Genomic DNA, 27619 nt, shown 5'->3' with positions numbered 1-27619 from the left:
ATATAATGAGACTGTATATGTGTGTTAAAGCCTCATTTAGTATGATCATAAATCCTTGCTAAATAATCAAAAAATACCCATGTTTCAAATGAAAAACATTTACCGGCTCTTCTTGATGGTTCAAGTGTTTGTGTAATCTGGATAACACTTACACGTTTGCCAATTAAAATCGGGATTTCGCTTAATAGCTTCATCCCTGCTGCAGTATAACACCCATTTATTTAGAGTGCCCTAAAAACACTGATCTCAATTTATCTACAGTGGCTGCAGTTACAGGAGAGTCAATTAACAGACGTAATGGGAGTCGTTTATCAAGTCTAAATACAATGGGAGCTTTGTGTGGAAAACAGTTGGGATTTATAATCACATATTGTACAGTACAGTACAATACATACATTGTCATAAATAAATTGTCTTTTATAAGCGTTTCATGAAGGAAAGAGGTTTGTGACTGAAATGGCATGTACTGTACACATTCTGAATCATGCATGATGTCTGGTAAGAATACAGGTATGATTTCTCATTTTGGGTGCAGAAGGATGATCACGGCTGTCTGTAGTTTCACACATATTGAGATCCTTTTTAAATAGCATGAATCAGAAACTGAAAATATTTTACTGGGTAAAAGATATATCATTTCTAAACTCTGCTTTTGCGTTGCTCTCACAGTTTTGGTCACATATGGAAATTGAGAAATATAGAAACTGAGTTGTTTAAAGATATGTTTTCTTAGTCTATTATTAGGGTCCATGATTAAATTTGGCCTACAAATGACCTTTTTTGTCAGTTTGAATTTAAAACCAGAATTAATGGAAGTATATGTGCAATTTCACCCATAATGTTGTAAAAAAGGAATATGAACTGAGTTAGTGTCCAGATTGAAAAGGACTCCAGTTGGGGATCACCAGCAATAGCTACTAAGCTAACCAGCTGCTCTATGACTTTGTATTTACCATACAAATATGAGAGTGGTATCAGAGAGGGTTTAGAAGTGAAATGGTGTGATTCAGAGTCATTTCCTGTATTTGTGTCCTTTGAGTTTTGCCACTGCCACGCCTCTTTAGGAAAATAGTTGCATGTCCTGATTGGGTTGATTCCAATAGGAGAAGTCAACGTGAGCACAGATTATAACCGATTATTTTGCCCAATAGTCGCTAAAACACATTTTGGACACCCTTTTCACAAGCCACATATCTCTTGAACATTCTACCAGTTAAATGGGATTTTTCAAACAGACACACAAGGAGAAAAATAACTTAGTTCAAGACCTGTTTCTGTTTTAGGAACAGACTCCCGAGATTGAGCAACCCAGATGAGCTAACGTCAACTGAAGCAACAAAGACATTTTTGTGATGCTAAATATAGCTTTCAGCTGTGTAAATAGCTAACGTTGGCAAAAGAATATATTAATAAATTATGCTAATATAAATGTTCCTCCATCCACGCAACTTTCCACAGCCTCGGGGCAGAAGAACACAGTTTTTTTTACATTTCTCTTTGTAAACGGATGAATACAATGTGATCAATCCTCTGTAAGCTTTAGAGGTGCTAGTAGGGATATTTTGACATTCAACTGACAGGCAAGTAGCTTCCCCCTGCTTAATTAAGCTAAGTGCATTCTAAATCTTGCCATTAAAAAGCCAATATCCTTTAAGAAGTTTAAAAATTGACATATAATATAATATTCCTTGTGCCAATTCACTTCACTTGAGTGTTAAGAAAAGGGTGTTTTGGGAGTTGTGACTGTTGGGACTTGTTGTGACTGAGCCTTTCATTTAGTTTCAACAATAAACCTACTGAGCCCCACTGATCCATCTGAACATCTAAAAACATATTTATTACCTGTTTAGCATCTTTATTAATCATGTCAGGACACATTATTTCCATAACTGTTTTTAGAGATATCAACCATGTGAGTTATGATCAGTTCTATGAAACTGCATGCATAAACTACTGTTGCTTATGATATCAATGTCTCTTAAGCTATTAAGTATACAAGTATACAGATGGACAATATCCTTAACTTGGGTAATCCTTCATATTTTATAATGCAAAGTTGAATTCCCTCGTTTAGATTAATATATTCTGGGCCATATGTTACTGCAGCAGCTCCAATTCCAAATGGCACGGTAACTCTTAATCTCACTAGAGCGATAGCTGGTAAAATGGGATGCCATATGGGAGAGAGATGACACATAAGCAATTGCATTGGAATTCCTGGGATTCTGGGAAGGAAAAAAAACAAACTGAAATTCCAAGCAACTGGATAAAGTTTAGTTCAGACCACAACCCCGCCTGTGCAGTTTTTAATCCCAACTTTAATCTAGATTACATCCACATCTGGCATGTCCCTGCATGCTTACACATCCTTCTTGGACCCCAAGCTCCAAACCACTCTTCTCAAAAAAAGGAGGATAACCCCACTCGTTTTGGAAGCTAACCCCAGGATGGAGAGGATGAGAGGACCGGTTTATCCCAGACCTGAAGATGTAATGTTATGCAGAGCTTCCATTACTAAGATTTGTAAAGCAACATGGCACCCTGCCAGAGTGGTGTAACTTTGCACATGAAAACAAGGAGGTGATGTAAGAAGGGGATTGTCATGGAATTGTTGTTCACAGAGTACTTATTACATTTGGCTCAGACAGCTGTTTCTTCTTTTAGAAATGTTCACCAGCAGGACTCTGATTCCCAGGCTACCCAAGGAGATTAGACCATAATATCCAGAACAAACCCAAAAAACTGCAGCCCAGAAAAAGGATTTCTCTCAGATTACAAGGAGAGCTTTTATTTGGAGCGTTGCAAACTACATATCATGGTTGTTAGTGCTCAATCTCTCACACAAACCCTCCTTCTTTCTCCCCATCCTTTAAAACAACAACGTAGATGATAACTTCTGCAATATTTCCACACAGTTTACCTGGAGTTCACGGTAGAGGGTGTAGAAACCATCACCTCTTTGAGTCCAAGCATACAAACATACATGAGTGAGACAGAGATGGATATATATCATATATCATATATAGACCAAATTATCAGTTTGTTTATATTTCTTCTCAAAACATGGCTTCAAGCTTCTCAAAATTAAACTAAGAGGAGCACTTCATGACAGAGTATTCAGTATGATTCCTGGTCATACTGTAGGCAACATATTGAAAAGTAATAAGAATAAAACTTGAAGTTGCAGTTAAGCTTATAAGTATTTTCACAGTGGAAGGGAAAGAAACTTTGGATTGAATATTGCATGTTTATGGAAGCAGCCAGTTACTAATATTGCTGCGGATGCTTACTAGTCAGTCAAACTGGACCGTCTAATTTAAAGGGTTTCAAGTCTTTCAGTTTCTGTGCAGTCTACAGTGTGCACTTCCTCTCAGCAAACCAAAGAGCAAAATAAATGCTGTCTGTTAAATCTCCTTTTATCCAATGCAACACAAATAACCTTAACAGCCATATGGGGGAGTGAGGCCTTTGGATCATTAGTTGTTTGCAGGACTTATTGTATGCAACACTGAGATTAGTGGACTCATATCTTCTTAGAAGTTTAGGACTGAGTCAGTCAGTGTGAGTACTCTTCAGAAAGCTGCAGGTGGCAGGCTGTGGTTGTTATTTCCTGCAGCGTCATCACCTTTCCCTAAAAAAGCATGAGATTCCAGTGGGTGCACACCCCTCTTGTCCAGATGTGACCCCAGCCCAGGCAGTGCTGAGTTCCCCCCCCCTCCTTCACCTCCCACCTCCTGCACCTCCCCGGCGGCAGCAGCAGCAGCTTCCGCACACTCCTCTTTGATCAGCCTGTCATGCTCCATCTTGAGCTCGTGGTAGGAGCGGGAGAACATGTGGAAGATGGAGGTAGCAGGGAAGGCCATGATGAGGATGCCGCTGAGGATGCTGCTCAGCGCCACAACCTGTCCTGGGATAGACCTGGGCACCATGTCGCCGTAGCCCACGGTCGTCATAGAGATAATGGCCCACCAGTAGGAGGCGGGGATGCTGCTGAAGTCATGGGTGCCTGTGAGCTCGCTCTCGGCCAAGTGGACCAGTGGGGAGAAGAGGGTGACGGCCACGCAGAGAAAAAGCAAGAGGAGGCCAAACTCCCGAGTGCTGCGCCTGACCGTCAGCCCCAGCGTCTGCAGGCCAAGAGAGTGGCGAGCCAGCCGCATCACGTAGAGAATCCGCAGCGCCCGCAGGATCCTCAACACCAAGCCCAGCTTGTCCAAGTAGCCCTTACCTCCTCCTGGCCTCTCGTGCTCCAGTTCCGGGTCCTCCTCTGACACCACTAGGGAGACGTAGTAGGGAAGGATGGCCATGGCGTCGATGATGTTGAGCGGCCCGCGGAGGAAGTCCAGCTTGCTGTCGGCCTGAATGAACCGCAGCAGGAACTCCAGGGAGAACCAGGCCACGCACACCGTCTCTATGATGAACATGTTGTGGCACTTCGAGGAACACTCACCCTGAGGGAGAAAGGGAAGGCGAGCGATAGGGGGGAGAAAGAGAGAGTCAAAGACAGAGAGATTGAGGATGAGAGGAGCAGGAGTTTGACAGGGAGCAAGACAGATGGGGTGAGATGGAGAGAAGACAAAAATCTTGAGGTCAGATAATCACCCTCGGTGATCATTCATAAATCATGAGCTACAGTCTCTCAGTATGCTAAAACTACTGCAGCACCACTGATAGATAATGCAGTGACACAATCAATAAATTATTTTATTAGGGAAGGCTTTGGATATTAATGTGACACAGTGGGAGTGCTGACAGAAAGCAATCAGGTTAGCATGCCCTCTAACTACAGAAGCAAGGAAAAGCAATAATAAAAACTGTCACTTTCCCTTTTCCTACAAATTAACCTGTATTCTACCTCCTCACATTTCCAAATTATGCTGCAGAAAATGTTTGTAATCTCTTAATGCGTTATTGAGTCTTTTTTCATTTTTAAGAAAAAGAGAACGATTTATTTTCACCAATACGGCAATACAAAATGCTTTAAGATACTCATTCACTAATAATGGCTCCAAATAACGAGAGTGTTGAATTCACTAACCACTTATTAATGAATTTCCACGACAAGTTAGCCAATTTATTCTCTCTAATGTGTGTATTGTTGTACACATATGGTACATATTTAATTTGCATTGCGTGAAGGGAAACATTAGAAGAGGTGAACGTTTAATGAAAAAATTGTGCCGAAGTAAACTGTTTTTCTTATAGTACGGCTGGCGTGTGCTTGATGCAACTGGCTTGTTGTTTAACAAGTCTGTAGGCTAAAGTGTCTATAGCTGTTTAAAATGACCTCACTGGAAGGCGGGGCTAAAAGCCCGCCATCACAGACAGGGTTAGGGGTGCGACAGAAGTAGCAGTGTGAAGGCCATTGATTGTCTGTTTCAGATGGCCGCATGCATGCAGCCTTACCAATTCCACTGTCCAAAATGTTTGTTAATTAGCCATGGTGGTTGCCACTTCTTCGTCCTGCCTTAGTGACGTACAACGCTCAACCTCCAAATTACAAGTTTTTTGAGACAAGTTGTTTTACTGTATATCACTGCAAATTAAACTCATCCGTCCACCCGACCACATTCTTTTCCCCATCTCTTGCTCCAGCTGGAGAAGAGTCACATTTCCTATAGCTGCTGGGGGTCTTTGTCACCTGAAGGTAAACATATTTAATTATTGCTCCAACAACTGATCGTCGTTTATTTTTGGTGAGACTCTCCTCAGGCAACGTCCTGGCGTTGGATTTTTGTGCAGTATGCGTGTTCCTCAGACAGATCAAGATGTTCTTATGTCTTTTTGCATTTCTATGAAGTAAAACTGCATCAGAATTCTTTACTTGTTTTCACACTGAATATTACAACGTGACTTGATATATATCATTAAGGTGGACATTGTTTGTGTCTTCTCTCGGGCTATTAGCTTTCCCCATTTTCTCCACTTTTCTCATTGTTCACGCTCATCATTTATCTCTCCGCCATTGTGTGTCTCATCTATTTTACCTCCCTCTCACCCTTCTATTCTCTCTCTGCCACCCTTTCTTTTCTCTTCCTGCCTCTGTCTCCACCTTCTCATCATTCATTCTGTTTCCTCCTTCATCACCCTCTCCGGACTCCCTCCCTCTCATCCTTCATTCTCTGTTCACCCCTCACACCACTATCTTTCTGTTTTAATGCCATAATTCATTCAGTGGTCCTCTAAGTGAAACGCAACTCCCTCCACTGTTCCTCTCTGCATTATGCATCCTTTACACACGTGTCCCATACCTCCCTCTCTCATTCATCACGCGTGTCCTCTCTGTCTTTCTCAATGATTCTCCTCCCATTGTGACTGCTGGCCATTCAATTGATTTCTACAGAGTGATGTAAATATGTGTCATTCCTAGTGTTGTACTGTATGTAAACATTTTTACTTCAGAATATTTCCCTTTCATACATCCATTCAAAAACCACTCACTTGTTAACACTGCACATTCATAGTGATTCTGGTAATAGAGATAATAAGTCCTGGGCTGTATATGTTCTACATCCATCATTTGTTAGAACTGCGGAAGCAACGGCAGCCCATATCATTTAAGCCCATTGCCAAACTGTTAATGGGCCCCTCTTGTTCCACTTTCAAATTGTATTTCAAGTGGTGCAAGCTATATAATCACCTTAAAAAGCTGACATGTCAAACTTTCTAGCAAATGTTTGCTTATTTACACAGACAAAGTGCAACATTGGCGTTTATTGGAGATGTGTTTCTGACCATCTGATCTGAATCCAATATTCCTCCGGCTTTTAGTTCTGTTTTGCTGCGGGAATTAACTCTCTTTAGCTGCTAAATGCTCTGGTCAGTCACCAGCTAGTTGCTAATGTTGTCAGTCTCCCTGCTGCATCTGGAAACAGTATATGAGAGTGGTGAGAGCAAATCAAATCAGTAAAGTTGTGAGCTCTAACCCAAAAGACGATCCATCCGAAGGGCGCCAGAACGCTCTATCGTGCTGAGGGGAACTGCAGAGTCAGGTGATAATTCTCGGTGGGTTTTGTCACTATGAGCGAGACCTTTTGTGTTACCAGTAGGCATTTTGGCCCATTGTTAATACATTTCAAAGACATTTTAGAACTTTAAGTGGTTTTAAAGTGGGAAAGAAATATCATCTTCCAGTCTTATTAGGATATAGGATACATTAGCTTGTTCTAACTCCACATTTGAGCTACATGAGTAATATATTCTAACCCAAAACATGTTTTCTATGGCTGCAAACCATCCAACGGAAATATTCTAGATGTGTGTTGTGCATAATTTCCCAAATATTCAGTCTGACAAATGTCATGTTTTTCGAATTATTTTGATCTTTAAATAATTTCAAAATTGAAGTATTTCAATTACAGTTCTGTGAGTTTGAACAATATTTGGCTGCACAGCATGAGTTTGAATTGAATGGCACACGATAACACAGCAGCGAATGTTCAGTGGCATGTCTGCAAAGTGACCATATATTTTTGTCAGATAATAATCCAAGAGCCTTGTTATGACTTAAAGCAGTAAAATAATAAGATCAATTCAACTTTAGGAAGGTTGTATTTTTCCCCTATGTATGCTGTAAATCCAATGTTAAAGACTTGCAAATAAGTTAATTTGAGCCCTTCCATAATCCTTGTTGAACCAAATGGTTTTCTAAATTTTGGGAAGGTTTTGTGCTCCTAGGAGACTTCAAAATGCTTCACGAATCAGCACCAATTCAAACTGTTTCTGAACATTATAATAGCATACTTAATCAAAAATGAACAATTGTAAATGGCTTTAAAGTCCTTACACTTGGAATGTTTGCAAATGATAGACAGTTTCATGTCAAATTCAAATCTTATGTAAAAAAAACTCTGTTGCCGGTGCGTATGGCTACAGAATGTTACACTTCGTTGAAGCAGCAAAGACAGAAACACACAAAATTTGACATATAATAACTTAATGAAGAAGGCATCCAGTGACTCCTGAGGGAAATATCTGCCTGTTTGGCTGCTACACACGTAAAGGCTCCACTATGTCCGCCATTACGTTAACGTCTTTATCTGTCTGCAGTTTGGTGCAAGGCAGGTAACATACAGCGGGTCTATCAGGGCCGGTTCACTAAAAACAGACGCTGGTTGCACCTGGAAATAAGGTTTATAACAGCAGAACGATGAGCTCATTGCAAAGCTGAAGGGACCTGCAGAGTCAAATTGTTTTTGGGGTTCTTTCACATTACAAATAATGGCCTTTAGAACAGTCCATGACTCCTCCAGGGACCGACTAAATTACCACTTCAATATATCTCTGAGTACATATTAACCTTTACTCTCTTCCTCTCTACTATAACCTGCATTCTTTGGGTTTTTTCGGTCTAATGTCCAGTCCCACTGAGATTTCTGCATGGCTCTCTGTCCTGTATCAATCTTTCATAGATGTTCTTCCTACAGCTCACGTTATGTCTCTCACGTGCACTCTTCGCTTCTCATTTATTCTCATTTATCACATATCCTTCCTCGCTACTCTTTCTCTCTTGCGCGCGCTGACATTAGGCCCATCAGGTCTTTGAGGCACTGTTCTCACCCTTTGCTTGATAGGCTATTTGTTACAGAAGTGTCTCTCTCTTTCAAACACACACATACACACACTTTCACACACAATACCCACTATCTTCCTGACCTTATCTCCTCTGTAGGACTCTCTCTGGAGCTAAAGTCAGTGACAGCTCATTTTAGCACAGACACTGTATACCCCAGCAGCTGTCTCACGAGGTGTTTCACATTACTGTCTGTATTAACACCTCTCAATGTCAAATTAAGAAAAAAAGACAAAAAGTACAGCGTACAAGGCAGTCATTGTACACGGCATTCTAGGGAGAGGGACATCTGAAGTGACCACATGCCAAAAAACCCAGAATCCCACAGAGAGGAAGGTGGGCAGTCTTCAATAAACTGAAGCACATGCCTTTTTGTAGAAGAAATCTTAGACCCAAGGGAGACCAAACAGGTCAACTAACACACACACACACACACGCACGCACATACTGTACAAACACAGAAAATAATCTGTTGACGTGTAATCTTTTTCACAAGGATTAGTCAATAGCCATGAAAACTTAAATTAAGCAGGGTGACTTTTAAAAGGCAACTTGAGCACATCCTGCTACATTTGAACTGCTTTTCATTGAGCATCTTCTTTTGTCCATTACTAACAGAATTAAATGTCCTTTATCCATAATCAAAGTTTGTGTGAGGGAGATTGGAACTTTGTTATAGGCGAACTTTGAGCAAGTGGTAATTGTATAGTGTGTGACATTTTAAAATTTCTTTCTGATTCAGGGTGTGACTCAGAAATATTGGAGAAGACTTCATACATGACGAATCCCAAGACTTTAGATTAAATGCAGATTCGTTCACACAGTTAACAGACTTTCATGAAAGGAAGAATGGTTCAAATTCAAAGATTTGAATGTAAAATTAACACATCCTTTATTGGCTTTAGGACCTCCCTTCTGGAACCACTCATTCCTAACATCGTCAGACAGACACCACTACTCTTGTGGGCCTCTGCGACTCCGGTCACCTGTAAACATCCTAAGTGTGTTATTGTCACTCTATGACAGCGACTTTTTCAGGGCCCCGTGCTGTTATGATTTAACCCACGTTGCATCTGGATCTTGACCATTTCTCACGCACAGGGCCCCTGACTCGTAACCTTCAGTTTCCAGAAGACAGGTCCCTCTCATGAGATACTTTAGAGAAGATGTAAAAATATGAAAATACATTTGGATACCTGCAGAAGGAATGTTCAACCTATCACTTTCCAGTAGGTGTTGGGGGATGGACAAGATCATGACTATTTGAGAGATTCTGTTACATTGTAGCATAGCTTTGTTGTAGACATACTCACACACTGCAACATGATTTGTCTGAATTGCCAAAATGAGGATCATTTCAAAGGGAAAACTAATAACATATGATTGATATCATTCCCTTTAGTCCAGGGGTCTTCAACATTTTTTTTTAAATCGAGGACCCCTTAACTGAAAGAGAAACGGAACAGGGACCTTCCTGCTAAATATGTTGTATAAAATAAAGTTGCAAATTAAACTGGGCCTGCAAAACTTGTAGGGTGGCCTAAAGCCTTTCTACATTTTTGAATAGAATACTAAGTTATTAAAATAGCCTAATAGCTGTTGGCATGATTTTATAAATCATCAAACATTGAGTATAAATTGGAGGACCCCCTGGATTGACTCTGAGGACCCCCTAGGGGTCCCGGATCACAGGTTGAAGATCCCTGCTTTAGTCTATAAGGCAATTTAAAATTAATCTGAAGTAGTGTCATGAGGATGGTTAGGACCGAATCTTTTGCTCTCCTCATTCAAATTGAAAGCCCATCTTCCAGTATAATATCTGATCTGAACAGGAGCTTAACTTATAGGTTTCTGAAGTGGTGATATATTGGCCGGTGGAACTTTTCTGCTACTTGCTAAAACAAGGCGTTTGTTTTTGACAGCTCCATTTAGCCACACTGACAGTCAGTCAGAGATGGGGGGGGGGGGGGGGGATAGTCGATTTGAGGCCGTTCGAGCTGGGAAGGGAATAGATCTTTATGTAACTCAACAGTTTTGTTCTTAGGAGGAGAAAAAAAATGATGAGCTGGGTGCAATGTGATTATTGAGACTGATTTTAGAGGAAAATGCCTCAATATCTAATGTCCAAGAGTATGAAGACATTTTGCCCTATTGCAGCATTTACTCAATCACCCTTCGAACGAGGTGGCTATGCCTCTGCAGTGTAATTGGTTGGTTTGTGAAGTCACCTCTCTACTTATACATCTGGCATTTATTGCATGCATGAGGTGTAATTTAATGTAATACAAACTGCATACCTTGGAATAATTACCAGGTTCTGTGGGTTAATGGTTTTGGGTCAATTGGTTTTACCCCCATAAGAGGCTGTTGCACAGGCTGCTAAGTGTCCTATAACTGACAGACCTACAGTTTAACACAAACACCCTAATGGAGAAATAAGACAGAGTTATAGTGGGGAGGATAGATGGAGAGAACAGAGCAAAGAGGACAGTAGATGGAGGAAGAGTAGGTGGCTAAATGGTGTAGAAGGATATAGGAGAAAGGGATTACAAGAGCAGTTGATGAGGAAAAGATGAGCTGACATCTGAAACATAGAGTTCTCTTCACACCCCATAAGTCTTTATTCTCCATCTGTCAGGATGCTCTACTTACACACACACACACACACACACACACACACACACAAACACTGCTTCCGCTTCCTCAAGGGAGGAAAACACATGGTGTTAATTTGTGTTGTCTTTAAATTATTATCATGTAAGCATACCATGAATTAAAAAAAACAATTTAGCCAGCGCCAATTGAGTTTTATATTCTTGTTGACAGCCTACCATCTACCCTCTCCGAGTGACCCATCAGTGTGCTTTGAGACAGCTGCCAGATGCTTCCTCAGTTGGGTCAATCGGGTTTGAAGTGTAAATGTGCGTCTTGATTGTCAGACAAGAGAAAGCTTCTATAGCTCTGAATTATGAATGTGTTTTTTTTCTTCTACTTGTAGATCAGATAAAGCTTCAAGTTACACCGTCTTCAGATGGTAATTAGGACGCCTCTCTCTGCATTCAGCTGTAATGCTTTTGCATGGATGATACAGAGCATGACTAAAAAAACTGCAGTGTTTAAAATTTGGTTATTGCCCTAAGGAATGTTTCGTGGTGTTTTATTCTAACTTTTAATTTCATTCTCAGCCTTGGTCCCAGCATGTCTATAACTCCACAGCTCTCTCTTCATCTCACTCCTAATCAGGTAAAAAAAAAAGGAAAAGAAAAAGAGCCCAGCATGATAATACTACCAAATCTACTGGTTTGAGCAGAATAGGAAACAAAAGAAAGGATACGGACCATCAATCAGCTTTACCTGGCAGCCACCCCTCCACATACTTTGCCACCACTGAACGCTGCTTCTCAATACTGCTGTACTGACCTTGCACTTACTTTAAAAGCCTCTAGAACGAAGAGGAAAAGGGAGGAGGGAAGGGACGGATGCCGACCACAGAGACGGAAAAGACGCGGAAAAAGAATTATAATTATAATAGGGGGTGTGGTTGAAAGCCCCACCTCTGGCCTTCGCTGAAATACCTCACATCAAGCCCTATGTTCCATACACATGGGTTATTGAAGGGGTTGTATAATGTGACACCTCTATCCATCATTAGGCGGGTGTCTTGTAACCTGATAGCTGCATGTGTGCACAAATGCACACAGTGTGCATTATGGAGCTGTGTTTGCACCTATTGATTTGCAAGACACCTTGATATGTATGACGATAAAAGAGCAACAAACAACCGCCCAGTCTCCCAAGACAAATGCTGCCCACTGACCGAGGATGGATAGATAGAACAGAGGAAAGAGGACAGTAGATGGAGAAAGAGTAGGTGGCTAAACGGTGTAGAAGGATACGGGAGAAAGGGATTACAAGAGCAGTTGATGAAGAAAAGATGAGCTGACATCTGAAACAGAGTTCCCTTCACACCCCATAAGTCTCTATTCTCCATCTGTCAGGATAACACACACACAAACACACACACACACACGCACACACACACACACACACACACACACACACACACACCACACACACACACACACACACACACACACACACACACACACACACACAGAAAAGGAGACAGGCTTCCACGCAGTGCAAGCAACAATCTACTCTTTTTTTCATCTATTACAGTGCGTTGAAAGTGTTTCATCAATGTGTTGCAACAATAAGCATATCAGAAAATGTGATTATAGAAAAAGACACACACACACACACACACACATGGATCAGCTGCTGGCTCTGCAGGCTGCACGTAGGAATGCAGGTACCCATTGCAAAGGGTGCGTTTGACATTGGTTATGACGGGCTGGAGCAAAGGGGGGTGTTTTGATTTTGATGTGGCTGTGCAGAGGTGGACACCTGCTGCTCAGTAAATAGCCTCGAGGGAATAGAGCTGCTGGTGTGTTGTGTTTGCATGTGTGTGTTTTGTATATGCCGTTGGCCACAGCTGTCCTTCTCTTCATTGTCCTCTGCCCTCAGTTCTTCTCTCTTTATACGATGTTTCTGTTTCACCTGCACGTGTGATTCCTCACCTGTCCAATAGATGTCCCCAGTGTGCTCTCCTGCCCTACCCTGTTGTTTGTTGTTAATCAGCAACTCTGTGGTTCATTGTTAATCGGCACACCTGTGGTTCGTTAATCAGCCTGATTTGTTGCTGCCTCCACAGCTGCTCCTAATCGACAATTAGTGTCTGATTGCCAAAGAAAGAGCTGTTGCATTTGTTGGTACCAGACTGTTGCCGTGCTGCAACATGTCTCTCTGCTCCTCAAAAGGCTCGGCAGCTTCAGCCGTTTTGGTAAGTTTGCTTTGTGAAATCAACCAATTTATTTTATTTCAAAAGAATTGCTGGAATTGATTAGTGTATTCCCTTACTGGCTGGGGGTAAACTAAATTTAAATGTATTGGACCAATATTCTTGAATAAGCCGCAAACACCAAAAGAGAAGGATTATTGGCTGTGTTGCACAATGCACCTTTATGTTGAAATAAAAACTGCTCCATTAAAAAAGAAATGGTTTGCAGAAAGTTATGAGACTGACATGGAACAATTGTTTCTTTATATTAACTTTAGGGACATAGTATCTCCTTAGCAACAAAGGTAGCTAGCTAGCTTGCAAACTGTCAGTTTTGTGTGTGACTCACTAGCACAAGCATGATCCCAGCTGGTTTTTAGTGGCCAGCTGCAGTAGTTAACTTATAAGCCCTGCAAGTAGTCCTTCTTTCATCAAGCTAGCACCACATTTTGTGACGTGAGGATGAAATTGCAATAAACATGGTACCGGCTTGTTTTATAATCTTTTCTGCTGACCTGCCTCAAACCGTTTGCCTCATTTATCTTATACAAGTAAACATATCTGCTGTATTTGTATCTGCATGTTGCGCCCAACTCTGAACTGAGGTAACGTGTCAGGTCAACAGTAGTAGAATGTAAAAATACTTTTATTGTACTAAGTACATTTTTCAAATATCTGTACTTAAGTAGAATTAATAGGGCATACTTTTATATTTTGCATTAATTATCTATACTTTCCACTCCACTACCTTCCAGGTACCTCCAGGTGTTCCACTGAAAGATGTGATCGCCGAGGGCGCTGTTGGATGTTGTTTGCTCGTGCGTGGTTGACAATGCAGGGCAAAGAAGAGCATCTACGCAAATATAAACATTCCATTACAGTGGTGCCACACATTCTGATGGCTACTTGTCATAATATGATGAAGTACTGGCTCTGTGATGACTCAAAATAATCAATGTTTCCAGAGTAATGACAAGGAATGAAATAACAAGTGTAGAAGTTTGACTCCTTTTTATTTATAATTTCAGAGAAAATGTACTTTTTTTTGTATATTTTTTTTATTTACTTTCAGATTCAACATATGTCACTATGCCTGAGGTGGTTAATATGGTCACCAGCGGTTTACTTCTCATTAGGAGAAAATAACCAGCATACAGCTTACACCCGTGAATGTAATCACATTAATGTTTACGCCGTTTGCGTAGATGCTCGTCATTCTCAGCAGAGAAGCCACGTAGCCAACTTATTGTCCAAGCCTGTGTTCTCGCTGGATAAATGTAAGCAGCGTTCACTGTCCTCTGGGAAATAATGCAAAGTTGAGCTTCATGCAGATCACCCTGATAACCAGAATTGTCAGAATGTGAACTGGGCCACAGTTAACCACAATTACGTTAACCTAAAACTAAGTTAATTAAAATGCCAATTTTAGTTAGAATATATACAAGAATAAATTGTTATGCAGGTACTTTTAATACTTAAAGTACATTTTAAATCAAATACTTATTCTTAAGTAGGAACCTATTGTTTTGTAGTTACTATTATTCCTCCGGTCCATCGCTCTCATTTTTGTGGGTGGCAGTAGCCCAGTCTGTAGGGAGTTGGGATGGGAACCGGAGGGTTGCTGGTTCAGGTCCCCGTACAGACCAAAGTACGAAGTGTGGATTGGTGGCTGGAAAGATGATTCAACTCCTGGGCACTGTCAGGTGCTCTTGAGCAAGGCACTGAACCGCTGGGCCAGCACTGGCAACCCGTGTGTGTGTGGGTGTGTGTGTGTGTGTGTGTGTGGGTGGTATAAATTCTTTCATTGTGATGCTTCCACTTTTACTAAAGTAAATGTCTCTGGTTATTTTTTACTTAAGTACTGAGATTCAGTACTTCTTCCACCAATGCAGGTCAATGAAAAAAAAAAAGATACATATGTACGTCTTAGATAGGTGAGGTCAACTTACAACTGAATTGCACGTAGATGAAACATGAGCATTCAGGATTTAAATCTTCTGACATAGTATTTAGGCAAAAGGGGCTTTAAATTATAACTTTCAACGTCAAATTGGAGATTTTGAGCATCAAAGATTTGACACAGTCAAAAACAACTTGCTTGTTACAATCCAAAGGCTCTTCCAAAGAGGACGAGAACTCTACAGCTTTCTTTTGAAGAAACTCTGGTAAGGTAATATTTATTAGGTACACATTGATTATTGACTTTGTACATTTTTAAGCATTCCTAAGTTTTTCATCAGTATTATAATTTCTGACTTTGTCTTGTTGCCCCATTACTGTAGTTTTGGTCTGAGCCTCACCAATAAGGTACAGATTCAGCCCACTGGCCTTCAGTCCTTATAAGGACGCACTTCGTAAACCATGTAAATAAACATCTTCCTCTCCTTTTTGGCAGTACTGCACAACTGTGAAAGTGCCTGACATTTAGGACACTTGTGTCCTTGATACCTAATTTTGGATTTAAAGACCAAGAATAAGCACAAAGTAATTTTAAAAAAAGTCAACTTTGTTAAAGTCATAACTTGAATTTGTCAAGTGTTTAAAATAGCCTAATTTAAACATTTAAAAATATTTCACTGTGACATTAACTATCAACAACATTCTCAACATTATGATCTAGGCAACTTTTCTCCATTGTGCTGTACTCTTCTTCGCTGTGTTGAATATGCTGTACAATCCCACCCGGGCACGGACAGGATAAACACATCATACTTTGCTGTTCTCTCCCATAATCCCCCTTGGCAGCCATGCAGCACATCAGACCGAGGGACTAGAGCTCATAACCAGATAGAATGCAATAGGCATGGAATCTGCTCCACACTGATACAGCCAAACGGCCCGCAGATATAAACACATAGGAAATGCACGTGCACGCTTATCATTAGCCCACACACACACGACACTCAGTGCTCTAATAGAGTTTGGTAATTTGCATGAAGTTGAATCCTACAAATATTCACAGATCCTCTTGTGGTTTGAGGGTGTTTTAAGCTTGAGAAAGACGGTATCTTTGCTATACAGTTGATAACTGAGCAGACTTTTAAAGTCGCAGGACACAGCTTTTTTCATTGTTAATTTATCGCCTTAAACTGTCACATTTCACATTTTTGATTATAAGTTCACCTGCAGCTGCAGTAAGGTCAATTCCCTCTGATTATGTATATGTCTGTGAGACATTATGAATAACCCAGTGGCTTATAATGTCTCTTCTGTTCTGCATCTGTTTAATTTTTCTTTTTCTTTCCTCTCCCTTATTCTCTCTCTCTCTCCCTCTCTCTAATCAAGTTTTATTTACTCTCTTTGACTTATAGTCGCTCTAACCCACTGCCAGCCTCAGTCCCACCCTGCTGAGCCAACAAAGTTTACAGACTCGGACATTTATGTTCCATTCGTGTTTATTTAATGGGGTTGTAATTATGAAGAGAAGATAAAAAATGAGGTACATGAAGAATGCATTCTTAATGTTGTGCCACTGTTGTTGTTATGCACTCGACCAACGCTCATGATTAATGACGATGCTTTGTCTTCTAAAGGCTCAGCAGGACAGTACATACACAGAGACAGCGTCATTTGAAGCTTTTACGTCAGTTTTTTTGCTCCTCCTCAGGTGTGGAATTGAATTACCTGGAATGAAATGATGTGCTGGTAAGGCCTACAATTGTGTTACCCTAAATTCATAGAATATCCTTTTATTTTTTGCACATCAGACTGATGGCTGTGTTGCTTTGAGCTACAGTAGAAATTCATTCATGCGTTCAAGTCCAGACAGTCAAAAATGTTGGATGCCGAATCACAACTCCCCCTCAGAAACAAAACAACTGGAAAGTTGCTTTGTTGAGTCACATACTGCACTTCTGCACAGACGAGAAGCAGCATGCTTACGTGCATAAGCGGAAATTCTGTTCAGATTTTGTCACAGACAACACTGATCTTTTCAAAATGATTGTGAATAAAGCCAGGCATTGGTGCAAAAATAACAGATAAGAGAACAAATTTTGGCTGTTGGGAGATATGCTAAGCAGAGCTATAATGGCAAAAGATAAAGTCTCTCCTGGGCATCAATATTCTTTTTCCAATTGTCTCTGCTTAACCAGAATACTGTACACAGCCCTTACTGAAAATTATTATGACTAACCTTTTCATGTTGCATGCAGATTACACTTAAAAAAGGATTCCACATAGTGATTGGTTTTCGGTTATTTTACCAGGCTGTAATATTCATATTTCATCACCACAGCTCTGTTCAACATGACCAGAATGGAAGGTAATTTAACACTCAGTGGGATCACACGCTATCACACAAACTGACTTTATCTTAATGACATTAGCATTTGTAATGTAAAATGGTGCAAGCTTTGCTATAGGCAATTAATCTCGGAAAATCTTTCTAAATAATTTCTGCAACAAATGCCCAGTCGCTGTCACAAATCATTTTTACACTTTCCTAATTTTCATGTAGCATAGAGAGCCGCAGAAGACAGGCATGTAGCATCTTACACCTTGTCTTCACCTGACATGACAAACCTTGTTTTCCAGTCAACATGAAAGGATGTTTCTGCAGCTTAAGATCACAGAATTAAAGAGAACCTTTTCTGAGCATTATTCATTAGTTCAGAAAAGTGATTATGAGAGAAATATAAAAACAATCATTTTTTACTGATAATCCTACTGACCTGTAACATTGTTCTATTTTAATTTTGTAGAACAGTTTGTTCTTCCCAAGAGACCACAAATGTTATTAATCTATTTTTTCTTCATGCTGACTCTATAGGCTACTAAAAGTAGTCTATAGGGTACTTTTAGTGTTAATGTTCAATGTTATTTATTTATATTAAGTCCTTTATACAATAACCATTCATAAATGATTCTGTTGGATAGCCATGTTTAATTAAAAAAGGAGAATCCATTGCTACCATGTTCAAAAGTAAGCCATGAGTGCATGTCCAGGAAGTGTGTGTGCGTGTCCCCTCCATCTTAATGTATGCAGGTAATATTGATGCATCCCAGACCGTCTTTAAACTTTGAACAGCTCCTCTGGGAGGAAAGATGGAGGGACAGGAAGGAGAGAAAGGTGACTTCACGGCTGGTTTAGTGTTTACATCCTCCCCTCTTACTTTGTACTCTTGTTATCTTCCACTCCTTCTCTATGACCGACTTCTCTGTTTCCTCCCACCACTCTTTTACGTAAAGAATCCCCTTATCTTCGCTTCAGGCATCACCAGATACATTATCTTCGTCTCAGTCAGTGTCTCTTTCCCCTTTGTGACTTCGTAGAATAAGATCATACACCCATCTGCCATTTCTACAATCACTTGTCCAGACAGCTTCGATGGTTCAATAAGAGTATTGACAAGTCTCTGCTTGAGAACAAGTGGATAATCAATCAGAAAACGTGTCAAAACCCACAGTCTGAAGCTTAAGCCATGCAGTCTGCTACTCAGCTGTCTCTTTCTCTCTTCATCACTCCCTCTGTCCTTCTTTCTCCAGACACTTGTGATTGATTTCCTGGGATGTAATTATTGAACAGCAAATCCCACTCCAATTCATGGCATTAAGGACATAAAACGGCGACTTGAATTACTCCCCAGGCCAGAATATGACTGAATTAGGAAGAGGTGAGCAAATAGGATCGGGCTGTCCAAAAATACTCAATCATGTGGTGAGCATATTAAAGGCATGAATCTGCGCGACACTCAACAGAGTAAAACACTTGTGTGTGTATCAAATGTATGAAAATGAATGCAGAGTAAGTTGCTGCTTTGCTGAAAAGTTTTACGCGGACATACTGTATGTGCAAAGAAAGTGTCCTTGGTTTGATATTTGCAGCATATCAACAGCCGCAAGATGTAAACTCAGGAAGGTTATTGACATGGGCTGAGACCTGCTGTTTCCCAGAGAGATTTAAAAACTGTTCTTTTCAATCTAAACACTGTTGCTTTTCTGCCGGAGAGTAGGCCAAGTGGGGTATGGTTGGTTAGGTATGGTTAGGACCATAGACTGTTACATTTACAGTATATGGGTGGGACCGTAGTGAAAGTGGAAGTGTTTCTTATGAACTACTTACGATTTTCCCACCGTAACGTGTGATGTTGATGAAAAAAGTAAAGGAAACATACATGCACCTGCTAAGGTGGGATTATATTAAGGAGCCAAAGACTATAAAGAATAGTTAAGTCGACATAATAGTGAAAGCAAGACCACTGTCTTCACAGCAGTTAACAGTTTCAAACACATTTCTTTAAATCTGGTCTTCTTGGTGACGAATGCCACCTAAGATGTTTTCCACAACACAAGAGTTTTTAGTAGCCTGTTAATCAGAACAAATGAACATTTTGTAAGTAATTGTGTTTAGTTTTACCCTAACTAATGGCAGCAAGTATCTATTTCGAAGCTGTCATTTTCAGTCAACACGGAGGCAGCTGTAGCTGTTACTAAGAGTAGTTAACTTGTTTTTCCCACTGATCAAAAGTATATAGATTTAAAAGATGTCTGGATATCAATATTTCATGTCTCTGCAGTATCTGCATCTATGAAACACATCAGGGGTTGTGCTTCCCGTCAATATGTTGCAACTGTACACAGCCGGATGGAATAATAGTGGCTCCAGAATTAAATCTGAGAGTTTATACATAAAGAGCAGAGCACTTATACAGTGGAGAGATACACACCAACAGCAGGGTTTGGAGGAATGACAGAGAGGTTATTACCAGGGGTCTTGAAACTAAGCAGTGAGATAAAGGCCCCCTTCCCAAAGCATTTAGTTCATAGTGATATACTGTTCGATAAAGGGGATCAACTGAGGACAGGCAGACACAAATAACATAGACAGAGGGAAGAAGGGTGAGAGGAAACTGAAGTACTGTTTATCTCTTGCTTTTTCCCCTAACAGAATCTCACTCTCATCTGTTCTCACTTAATTCTCTCACCAAAGCATATTCTTGCACTCTATCTCTCCTTCTCTACCCCTCTTTGAAGTATCCTGTATTTGTTATTTTCCTCCATCTTCCACTTAATGAATCTGTTCTCTCATACTCTTAACCCAAACCAAGGCAAGGAGAGGAGAAGGATGGATGATGAGTAGACAAGGGAATTTTGGACAACACCAGCACAAAGCAGACCAGATACAGAGACAAACAGCAGGGTCATGTGAATTAAAGATGACAAGAGTCCTGATGCTCCTGCTCGGGCAGGCAAGCTGGACACTATGGATGGGTTCAGTAGCCAAACACACAAGAATAGTTTGAAGCTCAGGAACGTGCAGAGAGACAAACATGAAAGCAGCAGATGGATTTGTTTACTTTTGGTGGGAGCTGCCACCCTATTTTCAGGAATTACCTAAAATGTCCCTTCAACCCACTGTGTCCTCACAAGGCATGGGGAAATCAGATAAAACCATACATACACACTCAACCCTATGATGTCCTTACAATCGACGATGGCATGGAGATGGCAGATACAACTATACAAACAAACCTAAAGTATGTAAAGGTTGGGTTTGCGAGGATTTTGGGGAAGTGTACTGGCCCATGACGACAGCTCCATTACTGCTACAGTGTTTACCTGATTATACAAGCGGGAAAGCCCTGTTGTTCCTGTCAACATCTCAAATGCAACTGTGATATTTCATAACAGGAAATGCAATCCCTTTGCATTCAGCAACACTTGTGTTGTGTCTCTCTTTCTGCTGCCTGAATATCTGCTTGCTTTATGTTTCCTGTTGCATATGTGATTCTTTTGTTGTGGACCTTGTCACTGCTGTCTGTGTACAGAAGATAAATCTTCAGTAACATGTGACACCGCTGTGCTTTTTTGCGTACAGACAAATTATTACATATTTTTCCTATCATGTGCTGTCCATATCAAAAGGCACCACCTTGTCAAGCAGGTTTACAGAACTCAATGAATCAGACGAAGGGACCTCGTCCAGCCGCGTCCATCTGTGTTTTTATGTCTGTCACCGACTACTGGACTCCTCCAGGCAGGAAGCCTTCTCAACTCATTGAGTATTCTGCAACTGGCACTCTCCTCTGCCTCCCTTGATTCTCCAGTATCACACCCTCCTGCACTTGATCTTTGGCTGCCTGCGAGCACTCACATTAAAATCAATACAGGGGCGCTGCCGTTGATGACTTCTCAACAGCTGTTGAACAGGTGTGTCAAGTTAACTTGCCCCAACCAGTTTATGCTCACACACAGGACGCGTACACATAGACTATTTCTTATGTAAGGGGCACCTTGGGATAAGATGGGCAACTTTTCTTGATGCTGATATTGACAGACAGTGGATAGTTGCTGAAAATATCAAAAAGGAGACAGTCTTCGACTGCTGGTGAAAATGCATATGTAATCAGAAAGCTGATAAATGAACTGTGGATATGCTGTAATAAGATTTTAGTTAGAAGGGAAGAGACGACTCGAGTAAATGTGTGCAAAATTCAGAAAGACAGCCATGTCGGTTACAGTGGATCCGTTCATTACTATTGTATGTGCATGTGACCGTGTCTTTGTGTGTGTGTGTGTGTGTGTGTAGGCATGTGACTGCAAGTGCATGTACAGAATGTTTGTGTTTTTGCGCGTGCATATTTGTGCGACTGTGAGTGTGTCTACTGATGTGCACATTTGTGTGTGCAAATGTCTTTTGTGTGAGATACAGTTTACTGGACAGGCCTCAGTGAGCAGCGGTGGCTTTATTATCTCACGCTGCTATGGGTAGACACAGATCACAGGACATGTACGACAACAACACACACACACACACACACACACACACACAGCAACAGCATCCCACAGGGATATTTAAGAGGGTGTGACAACATGAAGTTTTTATATTTGAGACTTTGGAAGCTGGACTTTTTACAGCATCACAATGTCTTCCTCTATTTTGAAATGAATAAAACAAGACTCTCACACATCTGTTTTGTCTCACAAACACACACTGTAGGCACACAAGGGTGTTACAATTCAACGTTTGTTTCCAGGAAACAAAGTTAGTGTTGGAGAGAATAAGCGTCCAGTTTGTCATGTTAAGTTATAAGCAGCTTTGTTACTTCTTGGTGACTTTGTCTTTGAGCAGAGAAAAAACTGTGACAATCACTCAAGCCACTTATGATAAATCTCAGTGACAGTCGCTCTAGGCCTCTTACTACAAAACTTGAATTTATGGGCCCTATTTACATTTAAGTATTATGATTTATTATTTAGGATCAGTTTGACTTTGGTTCAGGGGCCCTGCGCTCCCATTTACAACATGCAAACACACTGTTTCACTCACCCTTCCCTCTTCCTCTCTGAGGTCTGGCATGGTGCTGATACACAAGCTGATGACAGTCACCGCAACCATGATCACCGACAGGCACGCAAAGATCTTCCCCGGTAAGCCAGACTGCGGATTCTCCACCATATCTCTCAGCCAGTTCATCACCTTTTGGTACCGCGTCACCTCAACTGGCACGTGCTGCATGGCGTTTCTCTGCCTGCGCTCCTCCTCGCGACGCTCTAGCTCGTGCACCTCCTCTATGCGTGTGTACATCTTCCTCTTGCAGCAGCGCTCCATGTACGTCATCTCCACGCCCCAGTAGGTCAGCTCATCGTGCAGCGAGAGCACGCACATCTCCCGCAGTAAGCGCAGTTTCCCCGCAGCCAGGAAGTTGAGGATGACCCTGAAGGCGGACGGCGAGCGGTCGAAGAAAAACTCCTTGTGGGCTTCGTCATAGTCGTCGCAGACGCTGGCGATCTCCTCGGGGGACTGGCAGCCACAGAGACGGCCAAGTCGTGTTAGGGGAAACTGCTCCAGGGTGCTCCAGGGGAAGGTGTAGCGATTTCCCCCAACGTTGATCACTGCCAGCAGGGTGTGGTCGACGGACACCAGGTCCTCTGGCCGACGGATGAACTGAGCCCTCTTGTAGTACGCACCCTGGAGAATGAAAAACAAAGAGTTTCAGTGGATGAATAAATAAATGAATAGCCTAACCTGATCACTCATTTGATAATATTATTGTATTCCTTTTTTTAATTAGTGACAATCTTATTCGTACCTTGATGGTCTCAGTCTCGGGGATCTCTGTGAAGATGCGGTCGAGACTGCTGTCATCGCTGACGGACAGATTGCTGAAGTCATGGTTGGCGTTGCTGATGATGGGCATGGCAGCATCTGGAAAGCACGCTGCCGCAGACTGGGCAGCTCAGACCAGGTATTGAAGGCAGGAAAAGTATACAGATTGCGCCAGGCTCAACTCGTCAGTCCCAAGGACACAGCAGTCCTTTCTGTATGACAGCCTCCGACAACTTATGTCAAAGCTTGCACATGACAAAAGCTTTCGTGCCACAGCCCAGGTCTAATGTAGACAAGCGGAGCATAAAAATGGCTGTAGCTTTTAGTCTTTTTGGCCTCAGAACCCCTCATAACAAGGAGCTCTTTCTCAACGACAGACAAGCTACGGCTTTGGCTCGTCCGGAGTATCAGGAGTCCTGTTGTCACATCTGAATGTGGGTGAGTGTTGACATTTCCTTCAGAAGTCCACAGAAGACTCAGTTGACATATCAGGATTCAGCATGAGATCAGTGAGTAATCCCGGTTTGAAGCGACAGTCTGGAAAAAAGAAAGGTCTAATAGAGAGAGTGGGTTAGGATTGATCAGTGACTGGCTGATATCTGCAGAGGATGAGCTGGATGAGTCAAGGAGGTGTCCTGGGACTGAGGGGGATCCTCTGTGTTGCTGCATCAGGAATAGGGAGGGCCTAGAGACGTGGAGGAATCATGCAGGCACTGAGAGAGAAAGAGAAATGTCAGGATGGCCTAAGATTAAGGCTATTGTCACAATACAGAGAAAGAATGGGCAAAGACAAGGAAAGCGACGTATGTGAAGATAGAAAAGTGTGAGGAAGAGACAGAGACAGCACACCTTGATAAATCGTAGCCTGCACCCTCCTCTTTCACTTCCTCTCAGTGAGGAACAAGTCAGACAGACACATCAGCTCTGCTGCTATAAAAGGCCAGTGTAGGACTTGACCACATAGCAAAGGAATTTACTCTCAATCAACATCCGATGAGGATGGCCTGGCTGGTTTACTTAACATGAGTGTTAGAAAATTCAAAGAATAAGTAGAAAAGAACATTCAGGTCTGTGGTGTTATTCACACTCTGAGTGAGTTATTGGCTGTTAGAAGGGCAGCAATCCTAACACCAGACACTGAAACACAGGGTCCAAAATGTTTTTCTTGGCAATGCAAATGCCCTGAAACTTATTGGCAGAGTAAGGTGTTACAGTTGCCCAGAATGACTCGCTGTGTATCAAAGCCTTAAATAGTTGTGGTTAATTTCACATTGGGTCCTATCTTCACATTATTTGTCAAATACTCATTGTGACTAACTTAGTTTGTCTATTTTCTTTACTCAATGCCATACATGAAGATGTGGTCAATTAGCAGATGGAAAAGTCAGAAAGACTGTCAGCAGGGGTGGAAAAGCTTCAAATAAAGGTTTTTCACAGCTGATATTTTTACTTTTTTTTTACGGCCATTGCAAGAAAGAGCTCTAGTCAATTGGTTTACTCACGTGTGACTTTGCTGCTCTGACATGTCAAAATGTGCGCATTAAAAAAAGGTTTTTAATATCCTTTTTCTATTCATTCATGTCTTATTAAAAATCGCATAATTCAAAATGTTTTATTTTTTGTTTTTTGAAGGTGTGTTTTGATATGTACGTAGATTTTTTTTTACCAGTGACATTACAGGATATCCATTCAACCAGCTCCACAACTTTTCCAGATAAATGTCACTCGAGCTGTTAACGTTTTACATGCTATGGCGGAAAAATTGATGAAATAATAAGGTCCAGGTTGAAACAGCTGGAATTATCCTTGGAGACTTATTGTTACATTGATATTGTATGCAGCTACTTGCAATACATGCATTTTGGTGGCTGAACATAAATCTTTTATAGATTTTCTAAACATGCCACAACAATTTAGGTAAGGTAGCATCTCTAAGGGCAATTCCAGATTTCTCCACCCATTTCAAAACAAACTTGCAGGTATAACATACAACACTAATCTGTCACTGAGACTAGCCCTGACTCACAGCCCCGATGGTGTCCTGCAACACATTTGCAGACATAAAATCTTACAGGCCTGTGGCTTGGTCAGATGCACAATAGCACTACATATTTTACTTACTAGAGCCTATATAAAGTAAGAATATCATCATCAGTATTGATATTATTCTCCTCAGAACAGTGCCCACAGGCTTATTGAATGTCTAATTGGACAGCACTGACAGATTAAAGTCTTGGACCGCTCCAACATGCTCCACTAATTCAGATCCAGGAGGAAAGGATCCTGTACTGGAGGAACCAATAAATCACTTGTTTCACAATGCTAGTGTTTCATTTTCACCTCACAGGGGTAGGACAGCATGATGAACTATTTATTAATCGATTTGTATGCCCTGCGGACGTGACAGTTTTTTCTTGGTGGAAAAGTTGGGAAGGACCAGTGTTACTGACTCTGCTCGACCTCCTTCTGTTCTCCACTGGACACAAATGACAGACACGACAGCAAGGAGGATATTGGGGGAAGTGGAATATAAACTGGTTTCCTTGTTAATTGACATGTTATTTTTTGCAAGATGAAGACACAAAGTATTGAACTAAACCAACTTTAAAAGTTATGTAAAAAACATGGCCATGTAAAGTCAAAGCAATACATTTCTTTATTTTTGTTCATATTGGCTTTTTTTTTCCTGTGATGGGGTCATACTGTATTCAGCATTCAGTCACAGAGCTTATATTATATTCATGGGCAAGTCAACAGTGTAGACATTTGCCAGCATCTCATATGGATTGGGTTTCTTTAATGTAGCATATGACAACTCTCTCTCTCTCTCTCTCTCTCTCTCTTGCATGCACACACACACACACACACACACACACACACACACACACACACAAACATCCCTAATCAAGCAGATACTTTTAATTAAGCTTGGTTAACTTGGGCAATTAATTACATCCTTTTATCAGATCATGTTTCGATGATTTTTTGGAAATACCAATACAAATAATGGGACTTCCAAAGTCAAAGTCAAATGTTGTTTAGAGGGCAATATTACACCCATTTCTTATATAACAGTCCATTTTACTGTAAAATGGGAACAACTTTGCTTTCACATTTCCACACCTACTGAATCAAATACACTATGTGTAACTATTGTTATTATTATTATTATTATTATTATTATTTTCATCTTATCCTTCTGTATGTTGCAGTGGTAACGAGATGACAAGACCCCAGCATTCCTCATTTTAAGTATTGCAACATGACACCATTACAACTTTAGACCAATATTCATCTACAAACACAAGCCCTGCAGACATCAGTATAACTTACAGTATGAAGTGCAGCTTAGCATCCTGAACCCCTCTCTCCTCTCCAGTCGGCCAAATCAGCTCGCTGTGAAATCCCCTTGCAGTCCCTCCGATCATTCAACACCAAACCAGGGTTTCAACGATCATTCCCAACCGCCACATGTTAGAACTATAACAGCAGTACGTTTCCGGCTACGGCATCATCCAAGCCGGTGGAGTGCGCGTAGATAGCAGGGATGGTAAAGGTTTGGTGCGCTGAAAGTGTCCCGTTACTGCTCGGTTTAGTGGTGCTGCAGGAGGAGGAGCAGGGGGGAGGGGAGGGGACAGGAGGGGGGAGTCGGAGCGGTGCGCAACTCACTCCGAGTACACAAGTTCAAGTTTGCGGAGACCTAGATGCGCAAAGGGGACGAGAGGCGCAACAACGCCCGTCCGGGAGCATGCGATTTTCCGATTAAACATAGATGACATTTTAGCAGAACTGTAAGCGAGAGTGTGGCTCTCCGTGTTTGCTCGACATCACCCCCTTTTCCTTATATAGATAATGTGAAATTCAAGGACACCGAGGAGATGCCCTCAACCATGTTTCCTGCCCTGAGGGGGCGCGGTTGCCTCCCACATAGTTGTTGGTTCTGAATGTGCTGGGAAGCACCAATGTTACACACAGTTGGAGTCTGATATCGGAGCACTGCCATGATCAACAACAAAACCAATGCAAAGAAACAGAGATAGTAAATAGTGAAATCTTGTCATTAAAGAAAACACCACAAAGTAGGATAATGTCACTCAATGTAAATATAAAGAACATATGTGCTCAGTGAACATCGGGTTTTGTTACCCCTTACTACTGA

General features: G+C 41.3%; 2 protein-coding genes across 6 annotated transcripts in view; both read right to left on the bottom strand.

The window, feature by feature from the left end:
* LOC116693755 (mixed lineage kinase domain-like protein) overlaps nt 1-27619 on the bottom strand; it is a 525120-nt gene that overhangs the window by 56679 nt on the left and 440822 nt on the right. The gene's annotated exons all lie outside the window — the stretch shown is intronic.
* Nucleotides 2759-27254, bottom strand: kcng4a (potassium voltage-gated channel, subfamily G, member 4a). 3 transcript variants are annotated; one of them, XM_032522953.1, is made up of 4 exons: nt 26794-27254; nt 23444-24173; nt 22681-23322; nt 2759-4448 (listed from the first exon to the last, which is right to left on the bottom strand). In XM_032522953.1, the coding sequence occupies exons 2-4, from the start codon at nt 23549-23551 to the stop codon at nt 3573-3575; spliced, it is 1626 nt and encodes a 541-aa protein (XP_032378844.1). In that variant the 5' UTR covers nt 23552-24173; nt 26794-27254; the 3' UTR covers nt 2759-3572. The 3 variants fall into 3 exon arrangements, with proteins under 3 accessions (XP_032378844.1, XP_032378845.1, XP_032378846.1); XM_032522954.1 differs by having other exon boundaries at nt 23444-24014; XM_032522955.1 differs by having other exon boundaries at nt 23444-23997.

Source organism: Etheostoma spectabile, chromosome 8, assembly GCF_008692095.1.
Source record: "Etheostoma spectabile isolate EspeVRDwgs_2016 chromosome 8, UIUC_Espe_1.0, whole genome shotgun sequence".
NCBI lineage: Eukaryota > Metazoa > Chordata > Actinopteri > Perciformes > Percidae > Etheostoma > Etheostoma spectabile.
This window is presented reverse-complemented; position numbering and strand designations above follow the sequence as displayed.